General features: G+C 40.0%; 1 protein-coding gene across 9 annotated transcripts in view; it reads right to left on the bottom strand.

The window, feature by feature from the left end:
• CEPT1 (choline/ethanolamine phosphotransferase 1) overlaps nucleotides 1-26483 on the bottom strand; it is a 31980-nt gene that overhangs the window by 4713 nt on the left and 784 nt on the right. For 2 of the 9 annotated variants that reach the window (XM_026864557.1, XM_026864556.1), the window contains exons 2-5: nucleotides 24285-24686; nucleotides 20401-20548; nucleotides 19275-19416; nucleotides 4051-4135 (exon numbers count right to left, since the gene is read on the bottom strand). In XM_026864557.1, coding sequence (XP_026720358.1) covers nucleotides 4051-4135; nucleotides 19275-19416; nucleotides 20401-20548; nucleotides 24285-24680 — 771 coding nt within the window. In that variant the 5' untranslated portion in view covers nucleotides 24681-24686. The other 7 variants (XM_026864560.1, XM_026864552.1, XM_026864554.1 and 4 more) reach the window with 7 other exon arrangements.

Genomic DNA, 26483 nt, shown 5'->3' with positions numbered 1-26483 from the left:
GTTTAGAGAATGCTACACAAAACTTCCCAACTTTATCTATATAACTACTAAAAATCTTCATGGGCTCTTAATTCAGGAACTCAACTGAATAAACACACTTGGCTCCCCAACAGCAAGGGGTCCAACTACATACAGAAGCCCAAATGAGGTCAAGCTGTTTCTATTTTTCTTCAATTATACTCTCAGTGTGGCTTTCAGCAGGTAAAAATCATTAGTTTTCTATCACATTCAGGAACTTAATCCCTCGATCTTTTCAGGGCACAACTAAGAGGCAGAGCCAGCTTTAACTCCTCATGCCTTGCTCCTAGGCAGCCTACAGATGAGCACCCAGACCACCTCTCCAAATCACTGCCCTGCAGGCTTCTGGCTGGCTGGCATAGTTTCATAACACTTAAACACACTTTGCCCTTGCTCAGGCTACAGTTAAGTCAAAAAAGATTTTCTGAACGATAGTAAAGAAAGAATAATGACAAGTAAACAAAAGGCATATATTGCCACAGACTGGAGTGCTAGCTGTAATCATTCATCAGTGTTACCAGGCACAGGCCTTCTGAAGGTCTCTCCTTAGTCTTATAAAGGAAGGTACCTGTGCTGCCCTCTGCTTCAGAAACGATAGATTGGTATTTAAAGAATGGGGTGAATTTGCTCTTCTACAGGAAGAAGAAAACAATGGCAAGCTTCATGCAGGAGTCAAAAGACATTAAGCTTGACATTTCCCAAAGACAAGGGGAGTTTGCTGGGAAAAACACCCCATGAACTCCATCCTAACTACAACAACACATCTGAGAATGATGCTCAGGAAAGGCAGAAGAGTAAGACCACACTGTTATAACATCCAGTTTGGGTAGTTATCCTTTATTATCACTCCTTTTTGCTTCTACCAATAGCTACATCAGTGACAGGTATTAGATTGCACTTCTCTGGCAGAAATAATTAGTGAGAAACAAAGCTACATACTGGGCTTTGGCAGAGGAAATTCAAAGGAGAAGTATAAGAAGGCAGTGCCTTCTAAATTGCTTTGCGTACAAAATGGAAGCAAAGCAACAAGGCGAAAAGTTGGGAGCAGCAAAGGCAAGCAAATAGCACAGAGAAAAAAGAAAAAAAAAACTGAGTAAAGGGAGAGAGGGAGTTGTACTTGGAAATCTTCCTATATAAGTGCATTGTAGCCCCTGACTTTTTAAGTAAGAGGAGACTACAATGCAAGCCATAAGATTTTCCTGTCTGGTATTCCATGTATCACTACAGTTCATGCCGTTATTCTGACCCTACTGGCACAGGTTTCACCAAAAGTCAGATGCAGGCAGAACTTCACAAGAAAACATCAATAATGCAGAGAAGTATCACAAGTCAAATCTTTTGCAGGTAACTTATGCTGTCTGTTAAACCCTTTGAAGTTGATCTAGAGAAAGGCTACACTGCACAGAGAGCTTCTGAATACAGGTACATCCTGGTAAAGGCAGCATTCCAAATTTTGTCTGAGGAAAAAAAACCATGCACATTATAAAAACAAGTGGCAGCAGGCAAAGAATGGATTAACAAGTGCTTGCCAGAGTCTGGATTAAAGCGAATCTAGAATCATTTGCCAGAAAACTAATGACAGGCCTCCAGACTAGACGCCATCAGTTTTGTGCAGCATGAATTGGGATTTAAAAATAATAATAACACTAATTAGGAAACAGACAGGCAAAGAGCACAGCTCAGGGCTTAGGGAAGTGGCAGTGAAGAGTGCGTAAGAGACTACACATCCATAAGTGGTCAGGGGTGCTTCCTCCAGGAACTCTCCCCGGCTACCTCCCAGTCAAATACCAGAGCCAGGGGGAAGCTCAGTATGCCGGGAGTCCTTCTCACAAGGCGGGATCCCAGCTGCAGTTTAGAGCTGGATGTATATACACTTCAGTCACATTTGCAAGAGGAATAACAACTCACAGTGAGCCAAACCCAAGCTTGCTTTATATTCATGAAGTGTTTATGCTTTTAGCAATTACGTTGTGGAATGAAAACTCAAGCAATTGCAGCATTTTTCTCACTTCAACCAGAAAAATCCCTCTATATAACGCATCAAACAAGTTGCACCTAAGCTTGCTCACTTTACTCACATTTTCCAAATGAGGATTGCAGCTGCAGTCGTACTCACCATCCACCAGAAATTACCGAGCTCCAGGAGCCTTGCAGGGCAGCATGTTAACACGCTTTAAAGAGAATCTACACTGACAGAAAGAAGGAAGCCAGTACAGGTACACACCATTTCAGGGAAAAAAAGAGAAAGCTAATGAAAGCAACAATTGACAAAATACACAATTCTGCATTTAGCCTATTCAGATTGTTTGCCTTTTAACATGTTAGCATAAGAAAGTGGAATGTTTGAGTATACAACCACATTTTATTCCATTATCCCCCCCACCCCCCGACAGAATCAAACTAAAAATACCAAATCACCAATTTTGCTGTCGCATAAAATACTAAAGGACTGAGGAGAGAGATGGAGTAAGGACAGGTTGTGTGATATATTTTGCTCTGCAAACAGTAAATAATATTTGTCTCTAAATAAAACACAAAATCCAACAAGTTGAGTGAAAAAGAAAAATTCCTAATTGTCATTGGAAACCTCATCAAGTTTGTTCTCTGGAGAAATGACTTCATTAATCCACCACCAGACTTCAAAATAGTTTAATCTTTTGGGAGCTGACTTAGCCAAATGCTGCCACAACCCAGAACTAACAGATTTCAAGATTTCACTGAAACAGGTTATTTAAGGTATGTAATAACACAAGAGAACAATTTCTAAGCTCACATAAACATCAGCTTGCACTGAATTGTGCCAGAGGTTGCTGTGGCAGCATTTTTTTCCCCTTTTTTTTTAAAAAGGAAAAAAGGAAACTGGGAACATGAATTGGGAAATCCCTATTCATAATACAGCATAGCAGCTGCATGGGGATGTTGGCCACAATAATCTCTGCAAAAGCTTGGCACAAATAAACTGACTTGTAGCCTTTTTTTTTTTTTTTTTAAGAATTAGCTCTATTCACACTCATTCTCTTTAAATTGTAGTTACTCTCAAGTTTACATAATTAATCTGGGGGGTGGGTTTTGTAAGCCTGAAAGCACATGTAGCAAAATTGGGGTAGCCAAGGTTAGCTCCTTTGTCTAGATACTCTCTAGTGTTAGAGGGTTCATTTCTCTAGTTATATGAAGCAGATTAGAAATCCATCAATTTGGGGTGACATGTTCCAGTAATTTTTGACCATCTCTTGGTTTTAATGCAAAGCAAGATTTCTTTATTCACCTTAAGAACTGTGTTTAACAAGTGCACAAACAAGATCAATACTCAGCAAGGAAGTCAATGCCCTAGTTGTTATTTCCAAAAATTTATTTTTTTAAGTTTATATATGCAAGTATATGCTTTTCTTTGGACAACGCCATTTGGATAGCTGAACATGGCTTCAGAAATGCAAATATAGTCACTTTATGACAGCACATGAACTGCCGCTGACGTGGCATGGTGAGCCTGTGTAACATCTGCAGGATCTATATGCAGCCAGCCCATGATAGCCGGCTTGCTTCATCAAGATGACCTTCATTTTAAAAGAAGTAGTGACAATTTTTCCCTCCCGTACAGATAAGAGTTGCCAGCCACATTCAGGCTAAATTATCTACTGATGGTTACCAACTGCTCTCCAAAAGCTTTCCCAATATCAATCCAATTCAGTACTTCTCCATCACTGATCTAGCTCATCACATGAAATTCATTCCAGTTTTGGCCAGCTCTCTCAAAGGAAGCTGGACTCCACTGAAGGTACATTTAATTTCATGAAATGTTTGATAGTTTTCTACCTGCAAATAGAATATATGAAATAATAGCTTGTTTCAATAACTGGTAAAAGCAGAATAGTTATTGCCACGTGACCTATACTCAAGAATATATATTTCCATTCATGAGGAAAAGCGAGACCTTCCCCTCGCAAATTAAACTGTGCTGCTACAGGCAGATAGTTCTGCCAGGTGTCTATTAGATTGTTAAAAAGGATAAAATAAGAACATGAACAAAATTACCAGAGATTGCCAAAAAGGTGGTCCTCCAATCACTGCCAGTAAATGCATGATTATTATGAAGATTTGTACTTCAGTCACATCAATTCTGATTAGGTACAAAAAGCCAAAAAAAGCAACATTATTCAAAGCAATTTCAAGTCAGTTATTCGCAAGCTCTGCAGCTCTCCTCTATCATGCACAGTATAAAAACTCCAAAATATTGAGGAAAACGAGAGGCAAAATTTATAAATAATTTAGAAAGCAAAAATATATTTTAGTTTTACTGTTAAAATTAAGAGCCATGCTGTGCTATAGTTTTTGTTTCATTTCACAGTGCAATAAAAACCCAATTTGTCAAAAGGAACAGTTGGAACTCTTCTTTTAACTGACCACTGCTGGTTGCAGAAATAAATATTCAGTTTCAACCTTGCCCACCAAAAAAAAAAAATTATTTCAGAGTCTAAAATTCAGAAGAGATCTTTTTAATCCCTATTTTATCCCTTATCCTATTTTTTAATATGAATGCTCTCTCTGATAGCATCAAACTTTAAACAGAAACATGAATCCCTACAGAGTTTACACAAATGTAAACGGCAGTCAGCTGCACTGCTAAAGATTACACGAGTCAGTCTCTAGCGTGCAGCCAGAAGAGAAAACACTTGTGGTTCTAGCATAGCTGTATGTTTTATAGAAATGCAAGAAAGAACAGCTTATAGAAAAGACTGAGTTTAAGACTATTTAAAAGAGCATGCAAAAGTCTGGGGGCTAGCAAGGGGGAAAAATGGCTATACAAGTCAATTCCAGAAATAGAAGTAAAGAAAAATACAGGTGAAATATAAAGAGGATGGACTTGCTGGTGTATCATACTATCTCCTATCAAAAATAATCTGTATCAAAAATAATCCTTTGAGACAGTTTGAGATATTTATGTCATACTACTTATTTCTAACAATATAGTTCTACCTGAAAGACTCAAAATTGCTTCTTGCAAATACATGCTTTGCTGTCACAAAAATACTGTTCATATCAACTACAAAGGCATCAGGGAATAATGGTTCAGGGTGGGGTTTTTTTGTTGGTTTTTTTGTTTTGGTTTGGTTTGGTTTTTTTGCTTGTGTGCCTTAAATGAGCTCCAAGACCATATAATTAAGTTTAGTATGAGATCAGCGTGCCACCAAGTTTTCTCCACAGCCTTTGTTCCGGTTTTGGAGCAGGTTCTCTCATTTGAGTATCCTCAGTCTGGCCAAAATACAAATTTTGTTTCAGCAGCAAATCAATATGCACAAGGCATAATTGTAATACTGGATCCAAGTCCCACGTAGAACATCCCCCAAAGTTTAAGGCAAGAAGGGCAACAGTATGTGGTAATCAACGCAATCTCTTATGTTACTATGGATTCTCTAAATGCTGGTTGCTGCTTTCAGTGTAAAAACGCTGCATCCGACTGACTTCACCTTTCCATCTGCTCAGAGACTTTCTGAAACACTCCCTAAGGGCAGGACACGCACCTATGGAACAACCAGCAGAATCAGTGTGTGGTGGCACTGTCAACAGGAGGCTGACAGGGTATGAGGCACCCAACCCCTGACTACTGCTGTCACAAACTCCCACTGGTCCCTCCCTTATAAAGCAAATAAGCAGTGAAGCGGCAGAGGGGAGCGTAAAAGATAAAAAATGGGAGAACATCAATACCCACAAACTAGCCAGACTCTTAACATATAATGGGAAAGTTTAGCCAAAGTCGTTGGAGGAAATCTAGAAAAGATTCCAGTAAGACAACAGTTTGCTTTAAATGTCTTTTCTTTGTACATTTTCTTTCCACCACACCAAGCAGGGAGATACGAGATACACAGGAAATAACCTCAGAGGTCTTCCGATATTCCGATTTGTTCTATAACAATCCTGTAAGGCAGTCAGAACTGGCTGGGGGGGGGGAAGAAGAAAAAAAAAAAATAAAATCAACTTCCACAAAATGAAAGAATGTTCTAAAAATCCTTATTTTTCAGTCCTCATAAAAACAAATTGAGCCATTGAGCTACCTTGCAAGAAAAAGTAAAAATGCTCAGCTATGCAAGAAAAGACTTACAAAAACCCATCTGCTTAAATGCAAATTGCTTCCTCCTGGCTTTTGTAGTCAGCATGGAAATGTGCTTTCTGTGTGTCCAACTGAGGAGGGGCTGAAGGAGCTTAGGGAACCTGCACAGGTTAAGTGGGAATGAATTTTAGCCTAATTTACTACTACTGTGAATGACCTAAAAGAATATAAAGCAACTGAGAAAGCTCACAGAAACAATGACTAATAATTAACATAGGCAACTCAAGTTTATAGCTTTCCTTAAACAGTAAAACAGGTTTCTTTTGGCAGCAGCGATCTTAATGCTAAATAAAGTAACGTCATATACTTAAAAAAAAAAATCAGATCATAAAAGACAAAGCATTCTGAAAGACAAACTTTTTCCACAAAACTGGGAGACCAACCAAATCCATGGAAGCTGTGCCTGGATTTGGGTTAGGGAGACAGCATTACCTTCTTTACACAGACTTGGTACAACCTTTGCTCCATTGCCCATAGTTCTGTCCTCCCCAACTCAAATAAAAATGGCATCAGGCAGCTGGAAAGGGTTCAGCAATGAACTGCAAGTATATTTGGTTAAAAACTCCTCCCTGACTTATAAGAATCTTATACTGCAGAACAAGTATGAGTTAACTTCAACTCTACATAAAGAGAAGATTTTTTTTAAACACCAAAGAGCTCCTTAAGACACAAGACAAAGACCTAAGACCAAGTGAGAAGCTCAACACCTAAACAAAGCCTAAGTTCTTAATACCAAGGATGAAAAAAGACTAGGGACAGCCTATGCTCCTTAAAACCACTGTTAGATGACTTTAAAAGATATGCTTGACACCAGTAGTGTACATGGCTGACGCAGTGAATTTTCTTTGCAGGATGTCAAATGGCCACTACTTCGAAATCTAAGAACACAGGAATCCAAACAGGCAGTTCCTTGAAGCTACACCACAAAAGGGAACAACATTTGGAAACAGAATCTGGGTGAAAGGGAAAAGAGGCCCGCTGTTGTTCTATTCATTTAACTTGAATTTAAAATGACTGTGCAACTACAGCATAAACTGGACTAAATCCATGCTGCTGCTAAAAGGAGTAGTCATCCCAGCTTCAATAAAGACCAACCACCTTCTCCCCCCAAAACCACCTGCTCAGTCTCACTTTCTCCCTTGTGCCAGCACTACAGTCACGTGCCATCAACTGGATCAGGAGACTGCCTTCACTAAAATGACTCCAGAAAAAGAAGAAAGGTTCCTGTCCCCATCTCTAGCGTATCAGCTTTCCTTATCCATTTTGTGTGGCCTCATGAATGATGCAGCCACAAAGGAGAGGGCAGTGGAAGGTCTGCACTGACTCCTTTGGCAGCTGAACAAAACTGTGCTGAGTCAAAGTGACTGTGCAACTACAGACTTAAACAGGGGAGTAAAAGGAAGACTAAATGGAATGAGTTAAGGCTTCCAAATGTAACCCAAGTGGACTGCTGCCAGCATTCATAAAAGTCCTAAAAGAGCCCTTAAAATGTAACACAGTAAAAGAAAAAAAAAGTGAAAGAATGCAATTAGAAAACAAAGCAACAATGGTTTTGTCAAGAAAGATACTGAGCAAAGGTAATATATGACACTACCTGGAAAATTTTAACACATCAGGTGATCTAGAGGACGTTCATTCGTGCACTTTTAATGATTAACTTGCATTTACAAATTGCTTCAAGATAAAATGTGCTAGTAATAAAAAAAAAAAAAAATCCATAAATTGCCTCAGTCACTGTATTGGTTTTAAACTCTGGTAGAACTGGGAAGGTACCTAATAAAATGACAAGACAAAAGCAGGGCTGCATGGAAAGCTGCTTGGTTGTAGACTGACTAAAGCCTATCTGCACTACCCACACTGGCCTTTGGAGGAAAAATACATTTAGCTTGCTTTAGTGGCTAAGGAAATTATTTGCAAAGCAGGGTCAGAACACTCCTGCTTAAATATTACATAATTAGTACTGCATTTTTTTTCCACATAAAGTTCCACTGCACATTGGAGTGCCTCTTCCTATGATAAGGACTACAGAAAACACAAACTGGAGCAGTGGATGATTTATCAACTAATAGCAGAAAAATATTTTCACTTCAATGCAAAAAGATAAGTACCACGAGGAGAAAAAACCCACAGCATTGGGAGATCAAAAACGAGGTGCTGCAGACCCCCACCCTGCCATTTAAATACTGCACACAACCAGTAGCCTGGTACCACCAGCAGAACTGTAGGAAAGCAAAAATATTTCAAAACAAGAAGGGAATCAGCCAGCTCAAAGTCTGTTTCTATTTCTCCTTATATTTGTATTTATTTACTCATTTAAATGCTATATTGGACATCCTAAGGAAAAAAAAAAAACAAAACAACAACAAATGGAAAGAGCTAGCAGCATGAATTCTGCAGCTCAAGTAGGGGGGTTTCTTAAAGCCTCTTAACTGGGATATTTTCAGCAATCACTTGAGCCACACTTCCCCTAACCTGACAGTTTTTTTGCCTGATGTTTCCTGACAAATTGAGTCATGTCAGCATTGCCCAAACAGTTTATGTTGCTAGGATGATACAGAGACATTGTGCACAATACGTGGTGGATCCTTAATACCTATGAAATGAAGAAAATGAAACAAACCGTTTCCCCCAAGACGCGCCCACGCTACAATAGATGGACGTAAAGTTATTATAACAGTTCCTCAACAGACACAAAGCAGTCTAGTTCCAAAGATGACTTCTTCAAATAAACCAGGGACTTTTTCACCTTCTAGAAAATAAACAGAAGAACCTTAATCAAGTTTTTAAGATCACCAGGAACAAAGATCAGACACTGAAGACAAAGCAACAAAGAACCAAGACTCAATATTTTAACAAGCTAAAAATGCCAAGACAGAACATCTAATTGCAAGGCTGGGAAAGCAACTGAAAATGACCCTGAAAAAATACTGATTCTACACCAAACTGACATAAGGGAAAAAAAATAGCAAACAGCAGCTCTGCAGAACTGAGGACAGCAAACAGGGACTAGGTCAAACAATGTCAACACTGCACCAGCTACCTTTGTTAACTGAAGGCTGTAAACAAGAGTCCCTAATTTTTAATGCAGATAAAGTCAGGAAATAACAGAAGTGGTGCTTTTAAATGCACATTTCATCCCTCGCTCTGTTTACCTAAATTCACAAGACAGCAGAACGCCCACTGGAGCTCCAAAGGGCCTGCTCCAGCTCTGGCAGTGAGACTGCCACGATTTTACTGCACACACAACACCGCTTATTCTTCATCTGTCCTTCCTTGTCATGCCAAACTTCAATGCAAATTACTTGCTAGTTTTCGAACTTGCTTCCTGACATAACAGAATATTATCAGAAACAGTATTATTTTAACATTTCGTTTCCTGTAAAAGTCAGAGTATTTTCCAGATTTAATCATCTTAAGCACCTTCATTTGCAATTCCTCTGCACGGTTGTTCTAAGCTGTATTAAAACTGCCCAGGTCTGATCTTTGAAAAAACACCAACACGTGAGGTAAAACATTACAAGCAAGAGTCGCATTCCAGCAGTACAAGTACTGAAGGGTGACACTGCAGAGCTGCAGGAGGGAGGCAGGGCTGCAGCTCTTTAGAATTCTGCACCTCAAGTTAGAGTAAGCCTGTTTTAACTCGATTACCAAAATCTTTTTTGTTTTCCACCATCTAAAGCTTTCGTGTTCTTTTCAATAATTTCTCCATGGGCTAAAGGCGTAAGCAAACTTCAGTAACAATTTAAGAATTTTTTTCTTCTCGATGACTAAAGACATCTCACTGCCCAGCACATGTAAGTACAAGCTTTATCTGTGTTGAGAGAATCAGAAGCTATTCACTTTGTATTTTGCCAGATCATGTCGTATTTTCAAGGCAGGGCTATGTTATTATACTTTCTCACTACAAATGCTCGTCACATGAAACAGCTATCAGATAAAGAATAGCGTGAATACATATTTCCTGTAGCTTAACCATTTCAGAGATGGTGCAATACTGAAATAAGAATCTCTACCACCTGACCTCAAACCGTGTAAAATAAGCGTGATGCTTTGCATGTTCTGGGTGAGTGACTTGGAAGCAGCAGCATCTTTATGTATTAGTTAAGATTAAAAATAAAGACGCCAGAAGGCATCTGAAACTACATATGCAAGTATTTAAGATAATTAGGTCTATTCTGCAATTCAGTATGCCTAAAACCTGGTTAAAATTAGCGTGCATGAGGGAACTTGTCACAAGCAAACATTTGGCATTCTGTTACGGAGCAAAAGGGACAAAATCCTCTGCCTGGCTCACCCACTACACACACCACTCCTACCAACCACCGCATTTATTTGTAAAACAAATCTCTTCTTGAATGGCAAAGGCATCATTTCCAAGGGTGGAGACCATAGGTGGGTCTACAGATGACACCTCCATCACCTGTGCAGAGAATCACAACTCCTCCCTCTCCCCCATTAGATAGCAATTTGTCCTCATCCATTTTAAACAATTCACCTTCATTACAGAATTTTGAGTTGCTTCCTCTCACATAACTATCATACCAACGGGTGACTTTGGAAATCTCTGAATGTTCCAGTACTAAGGGATTTTTTAAATTTATTTATTTCTCCCTAAATGACTTCTCAGAGTCATAATGCTATTATCACAACAGGCTAAAGTCTTGATTAAAGCTCTTCCTTCCTTCAAGTTACTGCTTGCTACATTACCATTTCCTGACACTAAGAATTTCCAGCCTTTCATAGACTGTCAACAACGTATTTAAAAGTGATGTCATCTGACTACCTTCAGAGAATGCCTAACTGGCACTTGGCTCAAACTGTCAGATGAATGGCAGTGGATATGACATACACCATGATTTACCAGATTGCTGATACTGTTGGATCTAAAGTAGAGCCGGTAATTAAGGACTCTTTCTAATAGCTTCATGAAAGCAGAGATTGCGCTGAACCATTACATGAAAAAAACAAAGGAACAGCATAATTTGCATCAATACAAGTTTAATAAAGGGTATGTAAACAAACAATCTCTTACTTAAAATCTGATGCCGTTCAAAAGAGGCTATTAAACAGCTATTCTTAATATTCTCAACTATTTCAAGGGAAACTTCTGGCTAATAATCCAGCAACTATGAGAAATTTCAACGAATGCAACTTACTCACTTTTAATGATATCATTTTACCGGGGGGGGGGGGGAAGGGGGGGGGAAATCCCACCTATATACACTGTATTAAAAAAAAGCTGAAAGAAGGAAGAGAAAGTCCTTTCTAAAGAGTAGTAAGCCAGACTAGAGAAGGATATTTTTAGCACAGACATAAGGAAAAGTATTCTGAAAATAACCAGGAAATGAAGTTACTTGACGATGGAGCTGCAAGCACAGTTAAGCAACTAGACTCCACGGATGAAGTGGCATAGCTCAAAACAGGCATTTTTAACCATAACTGGTGACTTTTTAAGCTATTGCACAGCACACAGTTCCCTGAACTAGCCAAGCAGTTCTTTTTTCTGGTGGAAAGGTATTTAAACAGCAACAACAAAGTTTCTACAACTTTAAAAAGTAGTTCCAACAAAATTATTCTACACCTGCACTTACAGAGCTGTATAACCACAACCCTGGCTATCATTTAGGCAAAGCCAGAACTGTGACAAAACAAAAATAAATGTTTAAAGCAAGTTTTTCTGTTTAACCGGCAGGTTTTTGCTTTGTTATCAAGTAAAGCATGCTTTCAAAAATATTTATTTCCAGTCAGATCTGATTTTTTTTTTTTTTTTACTGCTCATTCATACTTTGCAAACATTTTTCCCCCTCATATTAAAGCACTTGTGAAATACCCTTTTCACAGACCAATTACTATGTGCATGACAAAGGTGCTGTCTCTGCTTAGTCCATGCCATTACTTGCCAGGGAGCATTAACGTTCACTTTACCGTATAGTTCCAGAACCAGGGCCCCAGAGTTCCTGTGAGGAGCTGGATTGCTATTGTACAGAGCATAGACTCCGTAACATCAAATCTATGTGCGAGGGAAAGAAACATTTCAAAACATTTTCCTGAGTACTTTGGTTAAGTGGAGCCATTAGAACAGATCTTCAGTCACGGCGTAAATAACAAAATCCAGACAGCTACTGTGCAACATGGGGATAATTTAAAGGGTAGGTCAGAAGAAGGTAATTAATGACCACAAAAAATGAGAGTATTAATGAACTGACAAAAATATTGTAACCCACACAGTATTTTACATATTAAAAACTCCATTCAAAGCTTCCACAATTGTTTTACAGTACCACTTCAACACATGGACAAACACAAGCATCAGTGTGTCCATAAAGAAAAATAATTAAATTCCTTGCTCCAAGTCACAGCAAATAAAGTTCATAATCAAATATAATCCAGGAACTCTCGTCTCCCTATCCCATGTTCATATCTCCAAATGACACTGAATGTCTACATTCTTCATCTAAAAATGCTATACTGCATATTTTTTGTAGAGCAGAAGCACAGACTGCATCTTGTGTTTGTCACCTCCCTGCTCACACAACTCCCTGGCTTCTTGATAAATAACACTAACAGAAGTCAAGTGAGCTCTGGACCCTACGCAGTGGTATTTGAACTCTGTTCTGTATACATTTATTTTTCACCCCTGACAGAAGGGATGAAAAAATATGCTGTGGCCAGAGCCACAACTACCACAGGTACCCCTTATGGTGTAAAATGCAAATTTATAGAATTTTATAACTAAAATATTTTTAAATTGATCAAATTAAAATTTCAAACCATCTAGTTTAAAAAAAAAAATAAATCCGCAGTAACAGATTCAGCCATAACAGAGATCCTGTTTATTGCAGTGCTGATCAAAGTATGCTTGGAACAGAAGCATGCAGACTGCCACTCGGTAACATGCCAGTTGATTAAAAAGGTACATCAAAGAAAGAAAGTTCATTGTGACCACACTGACAGAGCTTAAAAAGTGCAGTAACAGTGTGCAAGTGCCATGCCTGATGAAAGGGGACACACTGAATTTCAGTCCAATTAAGCATTTGCAGTTTAATATTCACAGCACATAATACAGGATATAGTTAGAAAAGGTAACATTGGGTATTTTAGGGAATACAGAAAGTCACATCTACAAACAATTCAACTAACTGTGGTACTTTTGAACAGCTTTCCTTTTTTTTGTTTGCTGTTTGCAGTTTGCTGAAAGCAGTTTGCTTTCCTTTTTTCCCTTTGTTACTCTACATGCTATATACGTGTATTATCTAGGAAAGCTTAAGAGAGGGCCATCGACCTCGGCATGTGCTTAACTCAGAGTTGGCAGTGACAAGTCTTATTTTTGTATGCTGTCTGCTCTGCTGGGTTCTCTTGTCAAGCTGGTGAGAGTCCTGAGCCAATTAACATGCAACTGATTAGTCATGCATTCAGAATATACTGTTGTCAGTGCTAATTTATTGAGCATATTCCCTGTGCCATTCTCAAAAGGTCCTATTGGATTAAACAAGCCGTTAGATTTTACAAGGGCCACCACTGAATCAAGTTTCAGAATTTAGAGACAGCTGCAATCAATTCTTCCCTTGTCCAAAATGGTGAAGCAAAAGCATTTGATTCAAAGTTGAGAGATTTCTTGAGAAAGCGAACCAAGAACAACAGGAAACAGATACTTAGGCTGGAGATCGCTCTGAAATCAAGTCAATCACTACCAATAACAGCTGATCTAACACAGCTTCTTTTTAGTATTGTGTGAAACTAAAAATGTACCATCCTCCTCCCCAACATACAGAATTCTTTGCAACATTCCTGTGTAGCAAAACACAGCAGACAAAAGTACTCTCGCCTCGTCAGAATACAGAAGTCGTGAGGCTGGGAAACTCACCGGGGCTCTGTCTACTATTTAATACTCTGTGTAGCAGCACTCTTGTCTGAGAAATGATGATTCTTCCATCTGTCTTATCTGTATCTACTAAGCATGCAAGTGGGATTACTCAGACTGGGCAGTGAACTATGAATCTGAGCATGAGACAAAGGACTGTTTTCTTAAGGGAACCACTGCAGCAAGAAAAGAATGTTCATCATCACAACACAAGAGAAAAAAGGCTAAAAGTCACATGCTAGAAATCCAAATGGTTGGTTTTAAACGTTATTACAGCGTTTAATCTTAACTCATTCCAATCCATTTTCACTTGAACGCAATGAAATACAAACAGCCTGAATAAAACAAACTGCACTGAGAAAGAAATGATTACATGAATTAGAACTGCTTCCAGCTACAGGAAATTAATGTTGAGGTAAAAATAATATTAAAAATGAGCCATGAGCTTTTGTCCTTTCCTTGTAATACACTTACAATGATACGTAAATTTTTCCTTCTGCTGCTCACTAACATAGATTAAAAGTTGTACAGGTCAGACAGTAGCCACATGCTTCACCCTGTTATGCTGAACCTCAATATTTCACAGAGCAGCAAGAACTTCTTCCAATGATAAAGGCAGAAAAATCAGCTGCAGCATCTCTGCACATGACCACTTGGTTCCTGGCTTAAAACACTGTTAAGGGACTTGAGAGAGGGAAAGGAAGAGGAGGAGGATCATGATGTGGAAAACCCCCCTCATCCTTTCTGTCAGCCGTCAGCAATTTCAGCTGTATGTATTAATGCTGTAACAAGGCACTTATGTCTTTATATGGCACACACCGAGCACTACAGAAATGCTGGCAGGTGACAAGAAGTCACTGAGGTAAGGAGAAGGCAGCAGGTTGCAAGCAGCAAATTTAACATCTACCACAATGATACTTCAACACATACAAGATCTTGCAAGTGTAGAGAAACCAATTCCCCCCTGACATCAAGAGAGACTCTACTGAGCTTCAAACTTTCCTCTGCAAATAACCAAGGTGTTAAAAGTTCTTGAAGCGTTGGAAAAACTTGTAAAATGGAAAGTTTTAAGCCCTATAATCATGCAGATTACTGCCTTATCTCCTACCATAATCCTGAGATCCTGAAGCCATTCCCAAGAACAAGAACTCAATGTGCTAAACTTTGACTTGGAAGGATTCCATCACTATATTTTGATATTTGGTGTGAATTATCTATCCAAGACAACACACTAACCTTTTCTGCTAACTGCTAAAGAGGAAGGCTTCATTTTAGCAGCTTTCTGAAATATGGACTCATTTGCTAATCTCTCCTTTATACCTCAGTGGTAGTACTGAAGGAGTGCTCCAAAGGTTAACCAAATTAACCTTCTTCTCTTCCTAAACCACAGCACTGTCAAGTGGGCTCTTGCTCATGCACAACTGCTACAGTGTCACTGAAGAAGAATGTTCCCCAAATTCTCCAACATTCCTCAATAAGGGCTGTTTTGTTAGACAGCCTGAATTCTTTTGCTTTCTCTAGGGACTATTATTCCAACAGTGAAATAACATTGTTAATTTTTCAGTTATATGGAAGACGGTAAGACCCGCTCCTTCCACTCATATTTACTGATATGCTTTTATCAAGCATCCTTAGAAACTGATTTTATTCTCATTGTGTGTGTATATATCTACACATCTATATACAGACACCCCCCTATAGTTTCTACTATCACCAGTGTTCATATTTCAACTAAGAAAGGCTGGGATAAACCAAATAATGCACTAACTTATAGGAGAAATGCTGGAGACCATGGTGCAGCAACACCTTCGTGTCACTGGGTTTTTAAAATAGAATTTAGCATTTCCACCCACGTCCAGCATGGCCAAAGGTACCTGTGCTGTGCTGTGCCTCCAATTTCTTAAGAAGGCTGCAGTGCAGAACCTGCTCAGATCTGACACAGACTAATAGTTCTTGCTTCACTTCTCACTATCCTGGATTTGAGACAGGTCCTGCAGAGTAAGACTGCCTGTGCAGTGACCTTGTAAGGCTGAATACAGCACTGAACCTGCATAAACACAGACATCTCCTAATCCTGAAGCCAGCACAGCGAGCAGGTGCAGGACTGAATCCAAATGGAGTAAGTTTGGGTCTGGAAGAATCAGAGCTAATAAATCACAACTGGGCTCCAGCTAACAGCAGGCAAATTCTTTTCAGGGTTTGTGCACCATATTCCCTAATGCTTCTGGTTTCTGCAGCATGTTTCTGAAATACTAGATCTGCTTCCACATGGATGTGTGGAAGTCCACTGGGGCTTGCCAGTTTGATTTTTGTGATACGCAAAAGCAAAAGGCACTTTTTCCAAACCAGAGATGCCCAGTTATGGCACAGCTGCACCCATACAAGATTAAGCCTGAAACAAAGCTCATTCAGTACCACAGCACAAGTCCACAAGCCAGATAAACCAGTAACTGTGCTGAAAAACAGGAGAGCGAAGTATATGAATTGGTTTAATATTAAATGTTCTCCTGCAATTCAGAATCACCTTTTAGTTTCTTCAAATGTGCAATATATTCCTGCTCTTTCAGGAGCCCACTCCCAGGCTGGATGTTTGTTCTTAAACAAAACTTCTGCACACAACTATCTCTGCTGTTCCCTACTGCTTTCGTACTGGTGATATTACTATAGTGACTTTTACTGTAGCCAGCCCAACTTGCTTTGAGACACTTCCTCCTTCCTCATGGGGAATTTTTAAGCAATACTGACCTCTAGCTATTTTTGTGAGCTATTTAACCAACTCAAGTTACTTTTGAAAAAGTCTACAGCAGCTGCCAAGATCTAATAAAGTTATATGATCATTTAAAGATGGATCTTACCACCTCAACTAATTATTCTACAGTCTTGGAGTAGTGCAGCACAGCTCCCTGAAGTTGGCAGTAGGAAGAGAGCCAGCACAGTTGATGTATTCAGTAATTGAGCACAACGAAACTAATACTTCTCCTACTCCACCTGCAATATTCCTTAGGAATTTAGCAGAAGCAATCCCATTTCCTCCTCCCTCAGGGTGAACACTCCTGCTCAGCAGAGAGTCTGGCACAAAGGGCACTCTGCACAGCTCCAAGGCTCGTACAGTGACAGCACATATGAATCAGACATTCTGTTCCACAAGCAGACACTCAATTTGACACACTAATTTTTTTTTTTTTTAGACAGTGGACTTTTTCAGCAAGCCAAGTTGATTATACATTTACCTGTTCAAGTTTGAGCTGTGTGTAACAAGTGAAATACTAATCTCCCTTTAGCAGTCTGCTGCTCTTCTGAGCTGTTTCCAATTTGCTTATCGAGTTGATGTCTAATGAAATACAATTTCTTGGATAATCTCATCACAGAACACTATAAGTGATAACCAACTGTGTGCTCCTTTCTGCTTCACTGGAATGGAAGGCAAGTTTGAAATGCTGTCACATCTCCTAAAACATCACTACAGTTCACAGCCCCCTCAGTGTATTTTTGACATAGTTACTACTTAGGATACACAGGCAGGAAAAAGCTACTGTGCACCAAGGCCTTTTTGGCTCCTTTCAACAGTTGTCTCTGATTCCACTTATTCAGAAGTTAGAATACCTAAGCCTGTGCACTCCAGTGAATTTGAAAGGGTAGATAAAATATAGACTTTTTTTTTTTTTTCAGTCTGAAAGCTTCAGAAAAAACTAGTATCAGACAGTGAGAATCAGTTAACTGGATACATAATCTCAAGAGTTCTTGCCAAAGAAATGAATGTCAGCTTATGTCACTATTAACCTTAGGACATGGGGCAAGTGAAGAAACAAATGTGTTTACTACACCGTGGTGTCTGTCATCTAAAATGATACACATACATTTATGTGCTTATTGCCTTCTCTAAATCAGCTACATATTGATGGATCAGTTATCATAAGGCCATGCAGAACAATAGTATCCTCTACGAAATGCCATCTCCAAAATATAAATACTCCTCACAAAAGCAAAAATTAGAGTGAATACCAAGAGTAATGTACACATTTGTCCGAGGCACAAAGGCAAATTAGGTGGGTTTGATACTTGCATCTGTAAAGTCAAGCACATGCCAAAGCCGTGGTTTTTTTGTAATTTGATCGATAACAGGACAACTAATTATCAGGGCCCTGTAAAGTTCAAAGGGAGCTAAAAACATTCAGTATTGAGACTTTCAGTATGGCATGAAAGTAGGAAGCCTAAAACAGTACAAGATTTGAGCCAGAAGCCTTACTTTAATGAATCAGAGAATTGACTGAAACTATTCTATCTGATTTGGTGTAGTCAGGATTAGAACAGGGATCTAGATTTTTTTTCTTTTCTTCCTCCAATAGACATTGAAAAATGCTCTGTCATCTTACATTTTTGAGCAGAAACAGAAGTTTCTCAAGAGAATCTGCATTAGTATTCTGTCAGTAAGAGCTGTTATAGACAAGAGGTTCGTAATTGTAATGTTTTAGCAGAATCTGGGTATCTATAGATCAATAACAATAGATTGTAAATAAATGGTACATGTTGTAGCACTGTTTCAAAATCCCATGCAAACTAAGGACAAATTGCAGAGGTTTCCAGGTGCAAAATCATTCTGCAGTAATTTACTTGAAATATTTGTTAGATTGCAAGACCTATGAACAGAAAGATAGAACAAACATACATTTCCACATTAAGGTTCCCACAGCTCACCAAGTCCTTGTGTTCTGTTTCCACGCTTACCCTCACCCAGCAGTAAACAGGATTTAGGCTGTTTTCTTTCTTGGTTTTGCAATTTTGGTCCCATTATTGACAGAATCGTGGTCTACACTAACTAAAAGGGATTCAGAACTTTAAATTGTAACACAACGTCAATTAATACATTGTATTTTAAGAGTTACGGTTAATAGTGAAGATTAACTATACACCATCACAAGTCAAGCAAAATCAAGAGGTAGGTAGTTAACTGAATACTAAAGCCAGACTGCCACCATCTGACAAAAGCATTCTATGCTTGGGGATGAAACATCAGGTACTGCCTCTGATTTATTTAGGTCTAAATCACATCAGAAGCTCCTAATTAACTAATAGGACAAAAGGGTATTTTACCACTTCTAAAACAAGCTAAGTTACTTTCAGTATTAATTGTGGATCAAACAGGTTAATAGCTGCCACAAGCTCTAAGTGTGTATATATGAATATAAATAATTAACTACTGCTTTAAGGATATGAACTACAATCACACAAAATACAACTAGACAGAAAAGCAGCCTAACTTTCAGTTTTATTTTCAGCCAAGGTACTTACATGCCAAAGCGCAACGTTCCAGAGACGTACGTCTGCCAATGTGCGCAGTAAAACATGAACGTTCCAGCAAAACAACAAAAGAACATCCAGTCAGGGTTCGTTCCCAGCTGCACAGCAATACAAGTTCCCAAAACCACAAATACTGCAGAAGAAAATCAGTCACATAGTAAAAAGATAAAGTGTGTATGTATGCAAAGATTACCAGAAACAAATCTAACAAAAAGGACCCAGAGATGGAGAGACAGCATGAAGGTATCCTGATGTGTTTAATTTCAGACACAACAGATTAACACTTCCATTTAAAAAAAAGTACAAACCATAAAATGTATATTTAAATTTATATCCTCAATATTGAGGGTTTCTTAGTCTCCCACACTGGACATTGGACTTAATGGGATTAGACATCAAGGGATTTGAGTGACTTGTGCAGTTGCAGCCTGTAGCCAGAGTTTTGGCATTTTCTCAAGTATCTTAAGACATGCTGGACATATTTTTCCCCGTTTTCTGAACTTTTATGATGTCACTAAGAAAATCCAAGATGTCATTCAAGATTCATAAGGTATCTATGCTTTCCCCTCCACCCTTTAATACTTTGATAAAGCATTCATAAAAAATTAAAGCATAAGAGCTTTAGAATTTAAGTAACCAAAAGCATCAGATCCTACTTTCGCAACAGGGTTAAACTTCAGATTGGCTCAATGAACTCTGACATCTAGGAACTGGTCTTGCTGATTCTAATCTTAAAGCTCTGACTTCTACCTTGCCATTTTTTAGGCTTCATACCTGTTTTGAAATCACTATATAGATTCAATCTAAAATATAGAAGAGCTTTTTGACAACTTCTTACAGAAAATTTTTTAGAACCAAGCCTCTGATAAAGCACACACAGAAGAGTGCTGACTCAGATTGAATTACTGACATGATTAATTTTTTTCTAGTGCAATACAAGAAAAGACATTCACTTGATCAAGCATACTGTCTATGGAAAGAAAGTTGACTGAAAAGCTATACATTCAGCAGTATCAGTTGTCCTCTTCTTCAGTAAAGAAACATTTTTCTGAATTCCAGATTTGATCCCTAAAATAGAGTCATTTAATCCTCATACTTCAATTAAAAATGACAATACCTGTGGAAAGTGAATCACAGCCATGATCAAAAAGTTCTCCTAACGGAGTACTGCTATTTGTCCTTCTTGCTTGTTTTCCATCTATTGCATCCAGAGACTGGTAGATGAAAAGGCCACATGCACAAGCAATGTATGCCCAGGGAGGTGCCTAAGAAAGTCAATGAGAGTAAAAGATTTTTTTTAAGCCTTACAAAAAGAAAAAAAAGCCTGAAGTTGACCTATCTTACACTCTCATATAGTAGTTTTTCATATGCACACACTTCTGCATCACATTCATGGACCTTTAAGCAGCTGGCCGTTGCAAGGACAGGCAGAGGGAGTTAAGACATGTGAAATGTAAATAACCTAAACTTGTAATTCTTCTGTTTTAACGGGTACAGCACATTTTCTAAAGCAGGAAGCTGCCCTGTACATCTGAAAAAAAAAAAAAAAAAAAAAAAATATACATATAGTACTACCTTTGCAAAGTGGTGCACAATTAAGTTCCTGTCTTGCTTCTATTGCCAGCAGGGGTCTGTACCACTTGTCCAAGTGATTAAGAAGCTCAAAAACTTTTTTAGCCCCCAAAACGTTCAGCTGTGTCACAAACACTGAGCTCATCTTCACAAGACCTCAGCGAGGTGTCACGTACTACAACACTGCCAAGTACAGGGTATTACCAGGCTGCAGTGGCATTTGAGAACCATGTCACTGCAAATGCTCAAACTTTTAGAGTTCAAGTTTAGCCATTACATTTTCCATGACAGGTAAAGCTCTAGTGCTCTGCAGTGCAGTACCTCCACCACCAACTGTTTTTTTCTATTAGGAGCTAACAGCAGTTTTGCCAACCCTATGTTAATAACCCTTAATATTCACATCCTGAATCACAGTTTCTGTTTCTACAGAAATACAAACAGTACCTAATCCCTGCTAGAACAAACACTACAATTCAAGCTTTTTTCAGTATCTGAAGCATAAACAATTATGATCACAAAAGCCAGAAGGTTGCCATCAGCCTGTCTCAATTTACACATCCATAAAACAGGTATTATTGGGTATCTTGTGATTGTGACCTTCACATTTGACCCGCTTTATAAAAGTGTGAGCATTTATAAGCAGCTCTATTTTACAGACCACGCCAATAAAGTTCAAATACAGCTAAGTAGCTTAATCAAGCTGACTTGCCTCTCATAAAGCTCTAGAGTCCAGCTTCTTTTGGTCTACGCAACCATGACTCATTTGTAGCACATCAGCTCAAATATATTTCTTTCTACAATTTACCTTGTTCCTGCTACTGCATTTTAGTAAACCAGTTCATTCTGCCTCAAAAGCTGGCACCATGCTCTGCTGTTAAGTGTATCTACACAAACCACCACAAGAAGAGAGAAGGGGAAGAACGTGCCACCCAGAAGCAGATGACCACATCCAGACAAGGTTTTGATGTCACAGAATTCCATCCCGTTATACCCTTTCTACTGCTTATGCATAGATTTATTTTTTTTTTTAGGCAATCCTTAAGTTACCTTCAGGGTCATGCAATTTTTCCTCTATTAAAAAAAACAACAAAACTGCTCTCTCTTCTTTCATAAATGCTACCTTCATTACCAGTGTAGCTGTTTCCATTTAGATGTTACTTGTATCTGCATAATATTTCAGAGCTCACACTCTTATCCAAATATTTTTATTTTTTAAAAAAAATTAAGGTACCATTCCATTGCTCAGCACTTTGCTAGCTAGGGTCCCCTCAACTAAGCAGGCAGTAGAATTATTTGTATCTCATTTTCTTTTTGGCTACCAGTGAGGCTATAAGTGATCTCTACATCCCCTTGGCTACACCTTCCATCAACAGGAAGAGACAAGTCACTTTTGAAAAAAGAAGAACTAAGACCGAGCTACAAGGAAAAGACAATTTACATCTGAAAGCAATAGTGCTTTCGAAAAAAAAACAAAAATCTGTTTCTGGAATTTCAAAGGCCCGTTTTCTTCCTCAGCCAGCTACTTGACACTTAAAAAGCACAAGCTCACAGCTCCACCACGGAGATGGCATCCTCCCTGTCGAGCCAGCATGCAGGGCTGCAGTGCCATATGGCAAATCAGATCAGGCTGAAAGCTACCTCAGCAGAAAGTTATTTTTCTGCTAAAGCGAAAAGACAATCTCATTCACTTAGCACAAAGTAACTCTTAAACTGTTAAACACTAATCAGTGTTTTAATACAACAGGCTGTAGCTAACACTGACTTTCTGATGCTTTGAGCGTAGTTTAGCATGTAATCCTGAAGTTTAATTACCAAAATACAACTAAATTTTAAATTATGCTCTGGTTCAGAGGCCTATACTAGCTGTCAAGTTGCTGAAATAAAGACAGGTTGAAGTCGCTCTATAGAACTGGCTTTAAGCCTCAGCCCCCACATAATACTGCTGTAAGCTGCAAGTTAAAACCAGGCCATACAGTGCCATAGTCTGAAAAAGGAAGGAGCAGCTCTAAGTAGTCACTGCTCAAATTCAATACTTTTTATCTGACACCTGCCAAATTCCACGAGTTATTGTGAAATTATGTACTTCGGCAGATTTCTAGAAGAGGCAAACATCCCTTTGCTACCTCGTATGTGGAACAGGGATGAAGAGTGTTGGATGTGCCAACCTAAGTGGGGTTTTTTTTTAGACCCTGGCTGGAAACAAACTGCATGCCGCTTGACTATGAAGCATTTTCCCAACCTCAGCTGGGAAACTTGGTTTCGAAGGAATTCAGATTATTTTAAAAGCTAGAGATTCTCCAGCTCTTTGATATGTAATACATTTTAAGTACCATATAATTCATTTTTTTCAGTGCATACAGATATGAGCAGCTTGTAAGATTCAATATTCAAAGAACGAAACTTTTACAGTGCACAAAAATGAAAGTCTTCAAGTGGCTTATGAGGTAACTAGTGAGAGAAAAGTCTTTGAAATTAGTAACTTGAAATGTCTCGTAAAGACTTTTATGCCCCTGAAACCAAGAATCCCAGGAAGACAGTTCTCCTGAGGACAGGTCAGAAGCTTTTAGTGCATTCAGAGCAAATAAAAACTACTGACTTTTACCCAGCCTTCTCACAGCACGGACTACTCGGCCTGCATGCTGCTCAAGAGGACAACTGTGTGTTCCTACAGCTCATAACACACTGTGCCCAACAGCCGGTTCGGAGCTGCCTGGTAATATGAACTGCCAGGGCCCACACGGGATGAAGAAAGGTGCTCCTTTATTCTGGTAAGCTGGGTTTAGTCACTCCAGCCACAGAGGAAGCAGCCAGCCTCTCCCAAACTGCACCACTTTGAAGCTCAGTCCCTTCTCTGAGCTCGAGTTCCTCACTGTGTTGCAACTCTAGCTGGGCTTGCAGGCAGATTCCGCTCGCTGCCAATCGAGTCACCTTGCACTTCTTGTTGTGTGGTAACTCTAGATCAGAAAGCTGAAGGTGACTAACCCAGTCACAAGAAGAAAAAGTAAACAGGCAAAAACCCCTGCATGCCATGCAAGCAAGCCAGCCAGCTGCAAACCCGTTTCTTTAATTGTCTCTACACAGACTCAAGCCTTGTGGAGCTGCAGCTTTCACTCAGCAGGTCCTCACAGCTGCAACCGGAACAGCTATTTTGGTACCAGACCCCATTTCATATGTGCACACTGGCCAGAGGAACTGCTGGTTTGATTCTGCAAGCAGCCTGCTAACCACAAAATCCATATGTGCTCTTTTTGCATGTAGGCACTCACACAGAGGCACACACATTTCTAGGGAATAGCTTGAACGTATGAAAACTGCAGGCTGGACAACAACAAACAGTTCTCCAAAGACGAGCGCCCACCAGAAAGCAGTGCCAACTGCTACGAAATGACAGTAACTACGAACAAAGACTGTCAGAGGTCCAAAACTTACCTGTTCTGTAGCTGTTGGGCAGTAATATACTAATAGCAGAGTTGTAAATATATTTATTAACAGTCCAATGATGGTGATCAGATTCGGGGCAATCCAGGCTGGAACTCTTCCAACTAACCATTCCCAGTAACCCTGCATTAGGGGTTCAAGCAGGGATCGTCCAGCACTCTGATATTTGTGTTCTTCTAACCGTTTCAGCTGGTGCTTTGACAAAGGAGGTGTAGGCAACTGAACTAGTTTGCTTAACACGCATCCAGCGGCAGGACCGTGACCGCAGCCTGCAGGGGACTCGAGGTGCGACTCCCCACATCTCCTCTTTATGTTTCGATGTCCGCTCATGGATTGGTTGGCCTCAGAATTTTTATTTGGCAGGTAGCAGCTGTTACGGAGAATCATAAGATCCTGCAACAAAAAGGGTTGACACATACTGAAGGTGAAGAGCACAAATGAGATTTGAAGATACCAGAACTTTTAGATGTTGCTCTAAGGAGCATTTCATTTGCCAGCAGCAAACTAAGGAGATTTTATATGAGTTCTCCCTTAGAGAAGATATTTGGAGACTTGCTGAGGGAAAGATAGGAACATTCTCAGTGCAGTTATAAAATGGTAAGTTGCACTTGTTTACTTTCCTTGCTGCTTACTGAAGCAAATATCCTGCAGCCACCAGCCTAAATTTCATCAGCAGTAGAAACTTACACCACACCACTGACTTACGTTACAGACTAAGGCACAGTTTGTCCCCTCGCATCTCTCTCATGGGAGAGCTAGCTGTATGCAACAGACACACACTACTTTAGCTTAGCAACTGATGGCACTAAAGATTTCTTTGTATTTGTAGTGGGTTTAGTTTAACTGGTTTGAAGAAGCTTTGCCTCTCTGGTGATGCTGAGCAACCACCTAAAGGCAGTTATAAGCATTTTTTTCAGATCACTTTCCTTATTTCAGTTTTGCTGTGGCTTTCTTCTCCAAATTTAACCTAGTTCAGGTGAAAGCTTACTGTCTATTCAACTTTTAAGAAGCATGCAGAAGCTAGAGAGCTCTAGCTGGTCAAAGACAACCTAAAGACACCCACATGCAGCAGCTGTGAAAAAAAAAAACAGAGAAGGTCAGGAACAGCATTTCCAGCACAAACAAGGACCCTCACAGTGTTCCATCCCCCTTGAAGGCCGGTAACCAGAAACACATAACTCCCCACACAAACTAGAGGAGAAGCAGTAAAGGAGACTAAAAAGAAAAATTTATCTACAAGAGCCAAGCAGAAAAGAACCCAAAACACTTAGTTGTGAAGTCTAGCAGAATGAAGCTAGAGAGGGGAAGATGACAGCTATCTCTAAAGCCACCAGCAATGCACATACCTGGCAGGGAAAATAAGCTACATAAACCAAAGATCAATACTAGTATAATAACAAACGCTCATTTCCACTCTTCACAGCTTAATGAAGGCAAATTCCGACAGTGAAAAGCCAGACTCAGAAAGCCCTGTCAGTGGGAGGAGGAGAAGCTAAGCAAACAGGGCCTGGCTTATGCAGTAACTTGATAAGCTTGGGAGCTGGCAGATTTGCACTCATTCATTTATCAGGAAATCAGACTTAGTCACATAGGAGGTCCCCCCTGTGAGTGTTGCCCCGAACGACCACGAAAATTAGTGCTAACGTAGAAAATTACACACTTTTCCTCTCTGCCTGAACGGTTGCTGCCCCCGAGAAAACAACCAAAGAACACCTCGTCCTCCAAAACAAACAACCCCACACTGCCCGGCTTCCACAGGACTTTCACCCGGGCCTGGCTGCTCGCCGGCAAACACCCAGGGAAGGGGAGGGAGGCCAAGGGCACCTCTCGACCCAGCCAACCGCTTCGCCCCCAGCCCGAAGGAAGCAGCCCAAGGGGTGGCCAGGACCGACCCGCACACAGGCCAGGCAGAGGCACCCCAGTCCCCGGGCCAGCCCGTAGCACAGGCCCGCCCCCGACCCCAAAGACCTCCCCCCCGTCACCCACGCGGCGCCTCCCCTCCTCAGAGACCCCGTCTCACGCGGGGGAGACGCGCAGAACCGAAGGACCAGACCCCATCTCCTCACCTCCCGCCCGCCACCCAGAGAAACCCAACATTTACCTCAATCTCCCCGCACAGGGCGACGCTTTTACGCCACTTTTGCGACGGCCGGAAAGGTGGTGGGCGGTGGCAGTGGCGCGCGCCGGGGG

Source organism: Athene cunicularia (assembly GCF_003259725.1).
Source record: "Athene cunicularia isolate RWA chromosome 26 unlocalized genomic scaffold, athCun1 chr26_part2, whole genome shotgun sequence".
NCBI lineage: Eukaryota > Metazoa > Chordata > Aves > Strigiformes > Strigidae > Athene > Athene cunicularia.
This window is presented reverse-complemented; position numbering and strand designations above follow the sequence as displayed.